Source organism: Nothoprocta perdicaria, unplaced genomic scaffold (genome assembly GCF_003342845.1).
Source record: "Nothoprocta perdicaria isolate Ctin4 unplaced genomic scaffold, notPer1 scaffold_46, whole genome shotgun sequence".
Lineage (NCBI taxonomy): Eukaryota > Metazoa > Chordata > Aves > Tinamiformes > Tinamidae > Nothoprocta > Nothoprocta perdicaria.
The window spans coordinates 822,279-835,926 of NW_020455710.1; the positions used below are offsets into that span (position 1 = coordinate 822,279).

At 36.8% G+C, this 13,648-nt stretch overlaps 1 protein-coding gene across 5 annotated transcripts in view; it reads right to left on the reverse strand.

Annotated features, from left to right (window-relative positions):
- The window catches only part of STXBP4 (syntaxin binding protein 4), a 53,410-nt gene that overhangs the window by 39,399 nt on the left and 363 nt on the right, over positions 1-13,648 (reverse strand). For 3 of the 5 annotated variants that reach the window (XR_003250616.1, XM_026046897.1, XM_026046900.1), the window contains exons 1-9: positions 13,484-13,532; positions 11,699-11,815; positions 5,893-5,966; positions 5,613-5,708; positions 4,961-5,030; positions 4,012-4,086; positions 2,504-2,589; positions 1,938-2,067; positions 1,240-1,372 (exon numbers count right to left, since the gene is read on the reverse strand). Coding sequence is in view for 4 of the 5 variants with exons in the window: in XM_026046897.1 (XP_025902682.1) it covers positions 1,240-1,372; positions 1,938-2,067; positions 2,504-2,589; positions 4,012-4,086; positions 4,961-5,030; positions 5,613-5,708; positions 5,893-5,966; positions 11,699-11,736 (702 nt within the window). In the remaining variant the exon portion in view is untranslated. Of the gene's footprint in view, positions 1-1,239; positions 1,373-1,937; positions 2,068-2,503; positions 2,590-4,011; positions 4,087-4,960; positions 5,031-5,612; positions 5,709-5,892; positions 5,967-11,698; positions 11,816-12,475; positions 12,519-13,483; positions 13,533-13,648 lie in introns of those variants that run through there. The other 2 variants (XM_026046898.1, XM_026046899.1) reach the window with 2 other exon arrangements.

Below are 13,648 nucleotides of genomic sequence, written 5' to 3' on the forward strand. Positions count from 1 at the left end.
AACTTTGTGCAAAAAATAATTTTTAGGAAACACAAAAATTAAGCTGGGCTAGAAGGATTTATATCAATACACACATGCGTTAAAGTTTATCTGCTTGATATCTGCTATGACAGAGCTCTACTAAATTTCTTCTTAGTGTTTTCTTCCTGGTAACAAAGTCCTGCATCCGCTATTCTGATCACAGCCAGCCTATCAAAAGATGTGAACTTCAATGCTGCCCTCCTGTGGCATATACTTAAAATATATTTCCTATCTAGGTTTATCAAACATTGGGATAGTCAAGGTGGGGCAATTCTCTCTAATATTGCTACTATTAGAATCTACTGCAGATTAATGATTCTAATTCCATTAATAAAAAATGGAATAGACTTCAAATCAGATATTGATGACAAAAAAAAGTCTTAAAGGCCACCATAAAACAGGACAAAAGAATTACTGTTTCTTGATTAAAAGAAATTTTGAAAAAAACACTGCCTTTTTTTTTTTTTCCTATCATTGCATTTCACAATTAACCTTAATCAAGAAAATCTGGGTCAGAAATAGCTATAGATGAAGTTTTGTAGCAAAATCATTCCTGGTGATATTAGTATGTATTTGGTAAGAAAACACAAGCATCTATCCATCAAAATAACCATAATAACACAGGATGCAAAAGGGCACACTTGGAAAACCAGTTCTGTGTGCTTGAAACAGATGAAAGAGCACTCTGCCTATTATTATTATTATTAACTTGCAAATCGTCATGGTTTATGTATTGCAATTGTTAGAAACAAAAGCAGCAATCAGTACTGATTGACACCTTTTATTGCCCAGACCACCAGAAATTCTTATTATTCTAATCTCACCTAGTGATGCTTTCTAACTGCAAGGAAAACAACCATTTGAATATCCAAGATTAAAAAAGCAGAGATGCATCCACAGCTCTGTCCCATTCCTGATGATTTAACTTGAATCAATTAACCTCTTAAAGAAAATTCATATATTTCTCCTGTGTAAATCGGGGAACAAGATAGTGGTTAACCTTACTCTTGAGTTCATAAATAATTCTGTATCATGCCCTGGTTGCACGGTCATGAGATACTTCTGCTTAGGGTTCTCAAAACTGTATATTTACAGCAATAAAATTGGAAATGTATAAATTTATAATATGAAATAATGTTCAAAATCAAAGGGAAAATTCAGGGGACTGAAGACCATATAATAAACAAATAAATGAAAAAAGTTCTTTAGATTTTCTACCTTATGACAGTCACCACCAGGGATAACTTCTTGAACATAAACCAAAGGACCTTCATTTCTGTTAATTCCTCCTACAATATTCAAACCTAGGCTTGTTCCTTTACAAACAGAGATAATCTGAAACACACTATCCCTAGGAAAAGAAAGAAAAAAAGAACAGAATTACTCAAGATAGATACTCAATTAAGAGTCACAACTGTTATAACCTTTATCTTGTTGATTTCATAAATATGTATTATAGCAATCAAACTGAAGCAGCAGACATTTAATCCAAATGTTCAAGCACTACAGTGTCTACTAACTACAAAATCAGCAACTTCAGTTATTACTTTTGGCAACTCTAACTTAAAATTAAATAACCAATATATTATTTCACAAGACTAAACTCTGTATTATAGATAGGCTTACGGGAGGATCTGTGTACATATAAACCAGGGGCATTATCTGTTAGGACACGCTATGACCAAGACAATTCAATTAATCTACTTTTAATCTGAAAACAATAAATACATGGGAAAATGAGGAGAAAAATAACTAGTTAAGACTGAAAGCATTTATAATATTAGTAGTATTATCAGTCACATGATCAAAAATAAAAATGGAGCATTTCAGTGCTTAATGCAGTATTTTTCCAAGCAACCAAGTACAGCAATTTCTACAGTTTAAACAACAGAGTTTTCAGTCATTTCAGAAGTTACTTTGCCAGCTTTGGGGATGGTGCTAGGACAGAATCATTTCTGCTGTTTGTGACAGCAATATCCTTTGGATGCAACTGAGGACTCTGTGACCTTGAGGATGACCCAGAAGAAAGGCTGTCCATAGGTTTTGCTAAAAGGAGAGAAAAAAGAAAGGGAAATAAAACACATGTTTGCACACATTTGTTTCAATTCATGTAAGTAATTCCACTGGATTACTTTCATATAAGAAAGCACAGGCACACAGAAACAAGCATCTAAAAAAAGATCCTATACAGCTAAGAATTGTGAGGCACGCAGGGTTTCAAAAGCACATTTTTTAAAACCTGGCAAGTGACGATTTTTTTTTGTCCAGTTTGGAAACAAACAAACAAGCAAAACCCCCAAAATATTTTGAGTCTCTTTCCTGAAGGATAATTGTACAAACTGTATGAAGATATTCTACCTACCATTCTACCTCTGACTGGTCCAACACACCTTCCCCCAAATGAAAACTGTTTTAAGTACTATATATCCTACTCCACAGAAGGATCAATATAGTCCTATGAGAAGCACAATAATATCGTTACCTGCCAATAGTTGTGTTGGAGAACTTCTTGCAGAGTCAGTGTTACTATGAGAGCCATACTTGTCCATCAGATGATGGAACTCCTTTCTGTGGTAATAAAAAGATTCTTTGACAATTTGACAGAAGAAGCAGCTATAGACTATGAATAAAATGGAATATTGGTAAAAAGGTTTAATTATCTCTTTATCTTTTAGAATTTTTCAGTCTGAGTTATAATCACCTCTGTAGTAAAAGGGTTCTTTTTATTCTTTTAAGAAGAAACCAAATTATCTAGAATGATGTACACCAGAAACATCAGCAATTTAATCTTACAGAGTTAGAGAAGAGAAATTAATTGATTGCAATTCTCAATAATTCTTGTGACTACAAAGGGTTATTGAAATCTCAGTTTAATACATTATTTAAAAATAAAATAATAAAATTTCCTGATGCAATGCTAGAAATAGACAGTGCTACACTGTACAACTGATGGATTTGAAATATTCAAGGAGGTTAGAAGAACTAGGTCATCATGCTCTAGATAAAAGCGGATTAAGAGAGGACCTCATATCTATACTGTCTGGTAAAAAAGGAGAGAACAGAGGCTATAGAGTCATTGAGATGTCTGGGAAGTACAAAAATAAAGGGGCAGAGAGACAAGCTTAAGGCACATGGAGGGTTAAAGGAGTTTAGAGAAATGTCCTTTATGAAAAGATTACTTAGAACATTGTAGGAAAAGCAAATAGCAGCAGGTATCCTTCCAAAAATTATCCAGTATAGTTGCATAAATGTTTAGAGGAAACAGCTGCTACCTCCAAAGCAAGTACAGACCTGGATGGACTTCCTGGCTTCTTTCCATCCTAATATGCCCCACAATTCTATGTTAATATTGGTTTATAAGCTTAACTTCAGATAACGAGATTAAAGCAATATTTTAGTATAAATGTCCTCATAATAGAGGAATTTTGAACTACCTGCCACCCTGAACAGTTTAACCTACTTATCCAGACTAATTCAGAAGTCATTAGAGACTGAAAAGTGAGCTTTGTTGAGGGAGGAGGAGGAGGAGAGAATCATATTTGCCTTTTCTAGCTAGTAAGACCTGCTTAAATCGTAGCTTCGTACTCCTAGGGGGTCAAATATTAGTTTTATTAGTTCTTCTTACATTTTAAAATAATGAAAAGCAACATATTATTATCACAGCAAATAGCTTTTAATGTTTTTAGCAGGTAGCATAAGGTTTCAGTCATTTCAAGAATGAAAGTGGAGCTTACCACTTTAACTGCTGTGAAAAGCGTAATTAAACTAAACAGAACAGCTCATTTCTCATTGCCCACTACACTAATAAAGAGAGAAATATAAAATATAATATAATATAAAGCAAGGTGTGACATCTGGTGCAATTCCACAACTAATTCTTAATCTGGAAGAAATCTACACACAATTCCCCTCTCTGCCTTAGATATAGCATTGAATTTTATCAGTTTTAAGGTAGAATGTTCTGAAAACAATGTTTTATTTTTCTCTTACTTTGCTTCTTCATCTCTAGCAACCAGCAGAGACATATGATTGGATGCTGATGCTGTTCGCAAGATGTCCACAGCCCTAAAAGGAGGAAAAACCAACAAAGTACATATATACACTAGTGTTATGTCATGAATTATACCCTGAGTAGCAGTAAAACAGTAGGAAACCAAATGATTATTAAAGCAGATAATAGTTTTCACTGGCAGACAGAGAGAAGAGAGCTTGTCAACAGCATAACCCACATTGAGCACTGGAGAAGGGAGTGACAGACAGGCTCTGCAGTGACCCTGTGTTTGATGACAGGAGCAAACTGGAACTGCCATCTCTTTCCCTTCCTTTTTATCCACATCTCTTCCAGGATCCCAGATTTCACAGACAAGGAGCCGTCTAGACCAGGGTATTTAGGTATCCTCATTGCCTAGGATTTCCCTTAGCAATGCACACTGCAATTTTTGTTTGCATCTCACTCAACCCTGTAAGGCTTTGTATCGATCCCTAACGACCCAGCTACAGAAAACACCCAACATACTCTATAAAATATATTCTACTTCTCCTTAATTGCTTCATTACAAACAATTGATCTTTGTTAGCTGTATCATTTACTTTCATGCAATATATGAAAGCAATAGATAATTACTAAGCAATGCATAATTACTAAAATATTAACATTATAACAGATCAATATTTTAGCGCTATTTTCAAATACATTCTATCATATACAGCTTTAAGAATTGGGCTATTTTGTCATTATCCAGGCATGTAAATTTCATCTTCCATGACAGCTTTGTGGAATTGGACTTACAGGATACCTTCATTCCCGGTAAAACTAACTCCAAGGACCACTGTGGAGTTCTCTTTTAATCACTGGTCAATGTGATTCAAAATACATTACAGCCTAAAACATATAGTATTCCATACCCTAATATATATCTAGTCATTTGGGTAAACCTACCTTTCATTGGTTACTCCAATTAAGTTTTCTCCATTGACATCTAAAATGAGGTCTCCAGTAAGCAAACGGCCTTGTAATGAAATTAAGAGCAGTTTATGAATTAACAGGAAAATGGGAACATCTAGTACATATACATATATTATAGCACTATAACAAAGCAGAGCTTTTCCTTTCAGTTTGCAGTAAACATATCATGACTTTTAGCACCAGAGGCTCTGATCCTAATTTAACTATAATATTGTGAGGGCTATCAGTATCACTAATCCCAGAATAGCCACTAATGGTATTTAGCTATTCTTTATTATTTACACATAACATGTAGGTATTTGCCAGACTGGAATTAATACTTTATTCAACTCAATTCCAGTTGTAGAATTTAATTTCAGCTGTAATTTAGAGTCGATTTATGATACGACTTATAGTGTATAAAAATACTACTGTTTTATACATTCCAGAAAGCCATTTATAAGATTATTTTTGAAGCACTTCTATATTTTAACTTTTTCCAAATGTAATGTTTAGGAATTTACTAGTAGTAAGTAGCCCATGCTATTTTAAGTGTGTTCATACACAAAGTAAAATGAAGGTGTTCAATCCTAGGAGCTTTTAGTATAAAGCAAGTTTGTAACAAATTTTAAGAACAATTACTGACTATCTACAGCAGCAATCCCTCCAGGCAGGATTCTCTTAATGAAGATGCCATAATCTTCAGCTGTTTGTGCCCGATAACCTCCAATAATTTTAACTCCTGCAAAACAAATGGAAAATAAGCAGGTGGTTGTTTATTCCATCTACTGAGCTACATGGTTTCACAATCAAATTCAAAGATGGATAAACTGAATTTCTGCTATTGTCAGTGTGAAGTGGGAAAGCTCACCAGATACTTTTAGACCCACTTTAGTCTTAATAAAGAAAATGTGCAATTTAATTACCTAATCCATCCTGGCAATCAGAAAAAGAAATGCGGTGAACAGCTCGATTGATTCCATGAGGGCCCATAATAGTCCTAAGAAATAAAAATAATCATATTTGTAATTATAGAAATACATACAGTGTTATGCTAACACAGAAAAAAAAATTACAGGGACATATAACACACACAACTGTAATACAAATGAAAAGCAGTTTTTCTTGCCTGACAAGCATCTATATATGGGATACATGATAAAAAAGTAAATCTGCACACAATAAAAATGAGATAGGAAGGTAAAATGAGGTACACATAGTTTTGTCCCTTTTCCCTACAGCATTTCAGCCACATTGTGAACGATAAATTTACAATTCCATCAGAAATATCCCCAGCATACTGTGCTGTGATTACAAAGTGCTGTGAATCCCTATAAATCCAGATTAGTCCTTCACCATTTTGTATTTTCATTCAGATGCACTATTATTAAAAAAAAAAAAAAAAAAAAAAAAAAAAAAAAGTTATAGCATATATCCCCTGCCCTTCCATAGGCCAGGTTTGCACCTGATCCATGGCAGGAAAAAGCAGATGCTCTGCTAATTTTTTTCTGCTTTGACCTACATATATTGTTCTCTATTAGGTACTGGCTTGAATTTTCTCGAGCATGATGCTGAAGTGAAATGGAACAACTACAATTCATTAACAGGGGGGAAAAAAAAAGAAGATCAAACTGGAGGACATAGTGACCTAAATCCTTTCACACAACCAAATCCAGCACACAGCTTGAACTCCAAGCCTGCAGCTGGTTATTTCTGCAAAAGCTGGAATAAATGTACTTGTAAGGAGAGAGGAAAGACAGAAATCCAAAAGGTCCATATGTTCCTAAATTCCAGCACCAAGCAAGAGATGCAACTCCTACAGAACATTCCAAATTCCTTCAGTTTTGTAACACAAATCAGATTAGATCCTTGCATTTGCTCTGAAAACAAATTATTCATTCCACTATTTCCAATTTCCAGGGATTTGCAAAATTAGCCTTTTATTTTAAGAAAAAGCCAAAAGAATGGATCTAATAATTCATCTTTAAAAACAAAAAAGAAACCCATGCTTCAAATGCTGTAGAATTCTCACAGCAGTATTTTGTAGGCCAAAAAGAAATGACAAAACCTACTTAGTACATTGTGGCACTGTGGAGATTGTTAATTACCTTCCTATGCAAGGTAATGACTGCGTGACATAAGATTTACTTAATGCTAAAAGCAGTATCAGTAGTATAAAAAATGCCATGCTTGCAGATGGTTTCAAGTGTCAGACATTTCTTTATACATTGCAATCATCAATATTGCAAATAATTTCTATTCACTTATTAATATGGAAACCTTTCAATAATAATAGGGATCTCAACTTAACTGGATTTTCCTTAAGTAACTATTTCTAGCACATCATGACTATGCTAGTTCAGCAAGAACTTTCTACTTTCTCCTGATCTTTCGATGCTGATATTAGTGAAGTCTGAATAGTTTGTAGTCCTGAGTAGCTGTTATCTGGGGAATCTCAGTTTATGAATATCACAGTTATATGGAAATATTTAATACTGTTACCAATAGTTTAACCATAACTTTTTAAAATTAGTAAATAAAAGTAAGAACAAAGAATTTTCAAACACCAAAATTAGTTTAGGATATCGCATTTTGCTGCTTTTTCAGTATTCTTCTATATCACTTACGAGATGGATCCTCAAGACACACTACTTGCTATCGCATTAAAATAAGGTGTTTTATCGATTTCACTATGTAATTACTTGGATTTAGCTCCATCCCAACACACATTACCGAATAATGCTAATCTGAATTGTTGGCTATTTCCCCAAAATATAAGGAATGTGCTCAGCAACATAACTAAGGAAACCGGAACATAAAACAATTGGCAGTGGTAACAAAACCAATTTCAGTGCTCTTTGTAGAAAAAGACATAAAAAATAAATGAGGTATCACTGCTCATTCCTACAGATGTCATATTTGGAAACAAACTTCTAGTACACAGAAAAAGAAAAAAAAAGTTAGAAAAGTGATTTAAAAGGAATAGGGTTACACAACATGTGTGCTCTGACTTTGTTACACTGAAATTACGCAAACAACACTAAAAGCATTTCAGCTGAAGTCCTGAAACAGCAATAGAGCAAGTACACATTTTTGTGTAGGGCACCTAGCAAAGACAGTTAAAATTAAATCTTTAACATTTTTTTTTAAACAACCTATATATTTAGGTTCAGCAGCTTTTTCTGTTTTAGGCTTTCTAGACACTCGTAAGAACTGATCTGCAGTCCTCCGAAACTAGTGGTCATTTTTCCATGAACAAAATAATTGCATTTAACACTAGAAGAACACCCTCCCATCACAAAATAAATATCATTTGACACTTCCACAATCACCTACATGAGGAATGGCAGCTTACAAAAAGAAGGAAAAAGTCTCTAAATGGCTACAGCTTTAAAAATATCTTTACTGTATTTTTTCCAATTACAGTCTGGGGAAAATCCATCAAAACCTAACTGCTCAGCATACCAGTACAAGAGAGAGAGACCGTCAAAACGCTCTGGTTCATCTTCATCTCCTGGTGAGAGCAAGGACATTCTTCAGTACAGCAGAAAGCAAAAAAAAATAAAATCCCAAATGATCCAAAGTTGGAGGTTTTCAGTTCAACAGCACAGAGGTTAGATGCAGAATAATTTTGCTACAAACTAAAACACAAACAGAGCCCAAGACGAGTGTCTCTGCCTACTTAATCTTCTCTGAAGCCCTCTGCATCACGTGGACTAACTCACCTATCATGGCAGCGCTTCCTTTTCCCTCCCTTTTAAATGGCAATTTGTAGCCACTCAAGAGAAATTTCACTTGCATTTATGACAAATGTGATTATGCAATCTATGTCTAGCAGCAGCCAAAGCAAGTAAAGTAATTAAAACATTTACTGTTCCCTCTAAGCACGGTCCAAAGCAGTAAATGATGATCTCTCTAAAGCAATCTTCCTAATAGATTGGATTAGAAACATCCACACACAAAAGGAAAAGCCAACAAAGTAGACAGAGCAAAAGCATCACTTCCCATTCCCAATCATGATACTGGCTTAACATGGTGTTCTAATTTGGCTGTACTGTTTTAATATGTAACAGTGAAAACTTAACACAGAACTTGGTTTACTTATATCCTGTAAAAACAGAAGTAGACACATATGTTTTCTTGTGAAGTCTAATAAATAAGACAATAGACTTCTTGTGAAGTCTAAATAATAAATAATGGTGCAATGTAGCTTTGCAGGGCCTGTTTAATTCCGATTACCCAGTGGGATATCAGCAAAGCACCTAGAGGAAATGAATTCTTCTGAACAGGTATGTGCACTCTTATTACCCTTTCCTCTAGGTAAAAGATCTTTTAAAAATCACTGAAATAAGACCCAAAGATGCAGTATTTCCCTCAGGTCCTTGTTTAGCAGAAGGATGAAACCTCTCCAAAGCTGAATGACCTCATGATGAGACGACATCTGCCAGCGTCTGGAGCTGCACAGCAGGACCTCCTGCTTGTGCCATGGATGCACACGCTGCTTTTCCTAAACTTGTAGTGCTTGTGGCTCGATTAGCAAGTAATTCTTTCGGAGGAAGGATTTTTGATCTTTTTGATTACAAACGGTGTAATCTGTGTTCACACATGCACTGAGGTCAGTCCCTAGACAGGAAAAGCCTGCAGGCTAAATACAGAGTCACACAGAAAGGGCTACTACAGATTAAGGAGCAGATCCATGATGGAAGTGGGAGCACAAATCAAGTCTTGGGATTGCCACAACGTGAGCAGCTTCACTGGAGTCCTGTGCATTGCTCACGGATATTCACTGAGCGAAGTTTTGCCCTTTATACTTTTATCTAAATCAATTTAACTCTGTCAGCATTACTAATACTTGAGCCCAAGAAAAGCCCTTGATATTTTAAGCACAGTATCAATCACATGTACTCAAAGCAAGTTATCTAAGATGCTGAATAAAATACCAGTGCTGCCCTTTCTACAGCAAAATTTTCACTGCTTTTAGTATCAATAGAGTTCAATTTATTACATCAGTATCAGGCAAGCTTGTCAAAAACAACTCACCCTCTGGATTTCTATCCCCCTTTACCACAAAATCCTGCTGCAGCTTTTGGTGTTTTTGAGAAGGCATTATGATTACTGAAGCATCAATGCTTCTCTTGCCTGTTCTCTGTCTTTCAAGAGCAAACTTCGTAGAACACTAATTACAAGGAGCAAACAATGAAGCAAGCCTTTTAAAACCCATGAAATATAGCATCAGCAAGCAAAGCCAAATTTTCAAGAGGTATTTTTCACTACTTTGTGGGTCAAGCAGACTCAGATTCTTGTTCAAACAGCCAGTAAGTTAGTGTCTTCTGGCATCATTATTCATTATGACTCACCTTCCCCCAAGGAAATTTTGTAATGATTTAGTGACCGGATAGAAAGATTTGCCTAATCTGCCATCTGCTGAATTATCCTACAAATCTTGGTATCAAGACTTACCGGATCTGTTCGTTAGAAATTAAAAAGGCCTTTGTAAAAATCCAATAAAAGAGTGTTATGCAACTGTAGCCTTCCAGGTTCACAGGCCTTAAAGGCTGAATATTCATTAAGACATTGAGGACCACATTTAAGAGAACACCTTATTATGCAGTACCAGCAGACACTTCCTTCAGATCTTGTCAAACCCACTAATTATTCAAAATACATTTTGCTGATCAGGTCATTATAAAGATTAAATGAAATCATATGTCATTACACAGCACAATGTTAAACATGCAAGAGAAAAAGCATGAGCCACATTGTAATTGTGGAGAAATATGAACGGTCTGGGGCTACTCCCTTGTGTGGAGAAAAATACACTAATTAATGTTTAGGTAAAGCTCAATTAACATCTAACCAAATACATTCTTGAACCATTGCACATTGGGACCTTGTCTCCCAGAAGGAAAAAAAATATTAAATGTAGAAAAATGACAGTCTTGCATCATCATCATGCAGCCACCATGTGTAAAGCTATGTGCGTGTTATTTGGGTTAATTTTTATTTTAAAAAATGTCTATGGAGTGATCTAGTAACAATACAACATACCCGCAGGTAAACCTTGTAAATCATTGTTGTTTTAAAGATGGAATAATACAGTCTGATTTTTCCTGGTTATTTAGCAACATGGGAGGAGTTTGGAATTAAGATTTTTCAGTTGCAATTGAATTTGAGTTTGACATTTGGAATTTAGAAGTGGATACCATTACAGTTTATAAAATTAATATAATAAACACTATACCACTATAATTCACAAAGGATTGACCAAAAAGGTAAACAGTTCAAAAGCACCAGATATAAACACTAGAGACATGCAGACCTATTCTTCTGAAAAACATATAATACATACATTATAATACATAAACTCACTGCTGCATGGTATATAACCGTAGTTACCTCACATACATAGGAAAATAGTTTGTCATAGTACTTGCAAGTGCATTTACATAGTTTGGGAAGCATTAAGGAACTTTTATGAGGGGTATTATCGGTGGAGAACCAGTTTTACCTAGTGCTGACTAACTTAATGAAAAGTTTCATGGCTATTTCTTTCCTTTATGTGTAAATTTGATAGTGTTAATATTAGCCTTTGTGAGGGACTGCTTCAGCCTGTTCCAGTGCCGTAACTTTCTTAACAAATCATCCAAACCAGATCCTATGAATGAAAGTAGAATAATCTTCATACGACAGTGAAATAATCGTTATAGTGTTGTCTGAGAGGAAAATACTTACTTTTTAACTGGACTGGTTAGGGCCTCTGCACAGGACATCTTCTTAGGTGCACTATGCGAATAAAAGCTCAGAATGGAGAATTCCGAAACACAAAGCACTAGCTCATAACCAAGATAACTGTTGTAAAAAAAAAAAAAAAAAGGAGAAAATATTTTTTGAGATTTAAATGGCTGTGTTTATTTTCAGACACTGACAATTCCTATTTAATACTGACTAGCTGAAGATCTGTGAGGAAAGAACTTAGGTGGAAATCCACACACTTCACTGCTGAAACCCCAAACAGCTAACAACTCAGACTGACTGGGTTGCACCAGAATATCTGGCATCCTCGTTTTCTCTTAAACTATGAGTTTGTAAACAGGAGTAAACTCAAAACCCCTGGGGTTTAAATATTCTGAAATATCTACTAATTTGGATTATTTTAACAGAGGGAACTTGTATTTTGTACAAAAGACAAAATAATGAGCTTTGATTTACTTCTAACAAAGGTTACTGCAGAGGGAACTTTGTTATGAATAAACTGTGGTGCCTTATTTCTTGTCTTTGCTTTCACTTTTTTTTCTTTTAAACTCTAAGTCTATATTCGGCACCAGATACACTTCTGAATTCTTAAGTTTGTTAAGGCCTAGACCAAAAGCTACCTATTACTAAATACTAAATAGCTAACTATTACTAAAATGTGTTATCTATACTAAAAATATACAAAAGCAGCAATTACGACTGTATCATTATAACAAACCCATAAGAAACACAACATCTGGCCTAAACGAAAGGTACCTATGCAGGAAGAATCTATTTTAACCAGCAGCAAGTCCCACTGAGTCCGAGCCGCATGGTTAAACTCTCAAACAGCCAAGAACCGGGAACCGCTCCAGGTGCCCCATGGGCAGGACAGAGCCACGGGAGCTCTCGCTACCCGTGACAAAACGGGGCTAAGCCGGACTCAGGCTGCGCCGGCTGTTTCGGGTGAGCGGCATCAGCCTCCACAACCTCCCGCTGAGCGACTGATGCAGGCTGAACTTCAGCTAGACGGCCTGGCAAACGCATTCTGGAAGAATACGGGGTTTTTTTAGCAGCAGCTTAGAGTGGATGTTTTCAGATCTCCTGCTAAGGGGTCAGACAGAATGCAATGCAGGGAGGGAAGCCTGCCCTGCTGCTTCGCTCCAGGCTTCGTCGTTTCACCTGTTCAACCCATCTGGGTGAAAAATGAAGCCGAGCTGGGGCTGCTCAAGTCACAGTGTGGCTCAAATTACCAGGAACAGAAAAGGGGGAAAGCGAAGCCCTAAAGCAGTAACCTCAGCACTGCTGCTGCCAAGCCTGTACAGAGCAGCACACCAGAAACGCTTTGTCTGTGAACTCCCCTGTATTCACCTCTCCTGAAATAAGTAACTGCTGTCTAAGAACTGCTTGGAACTGCTTCGCAGCACAGCAGTATTTTACATCTAAGCAGAACCAAAGGATCAATGAGATGAAGCTCAACATTAGCCAGGGCACTGCACGGGGGGAAGGGGAAAAGAGAAGCAGCAAAGACTGGGACAGTATCCCTGAAACAGATGGGCAGGAATAGACAGGAAGAAAAAGAGTGGAAATCGCTCGGTTTTTGAAAACCAGCGGTATCAGGGTACGATGTCTAAATGAAAGAAGCGTCTAAGTGAAGGACGGTACTAAAATACCAGGACCGCATGCATGCAGAAAGGCACAAAACAAACAAAAAAGTAGGCAGAACTAAAGCAAGCAAGAAGCCCCCAGAAGGTTTCACCGCGGCTGCGCGCGGCGCTCCCACACCGGCTGCAAGGCGGCTTGGCGCCCGGCTCCCCTCAGCGTCCCGCGCGCGGGCGGCCGCGGGCGACACGCTCCTCCTCGGCGCCGCCCCCGCGCGGCCCGGGCGCCTCCGTGTCCCCGCGCGCTCTCGCGAGAGCGTGGAGCGCAGCGGCGGCGGGATGGGGCCGT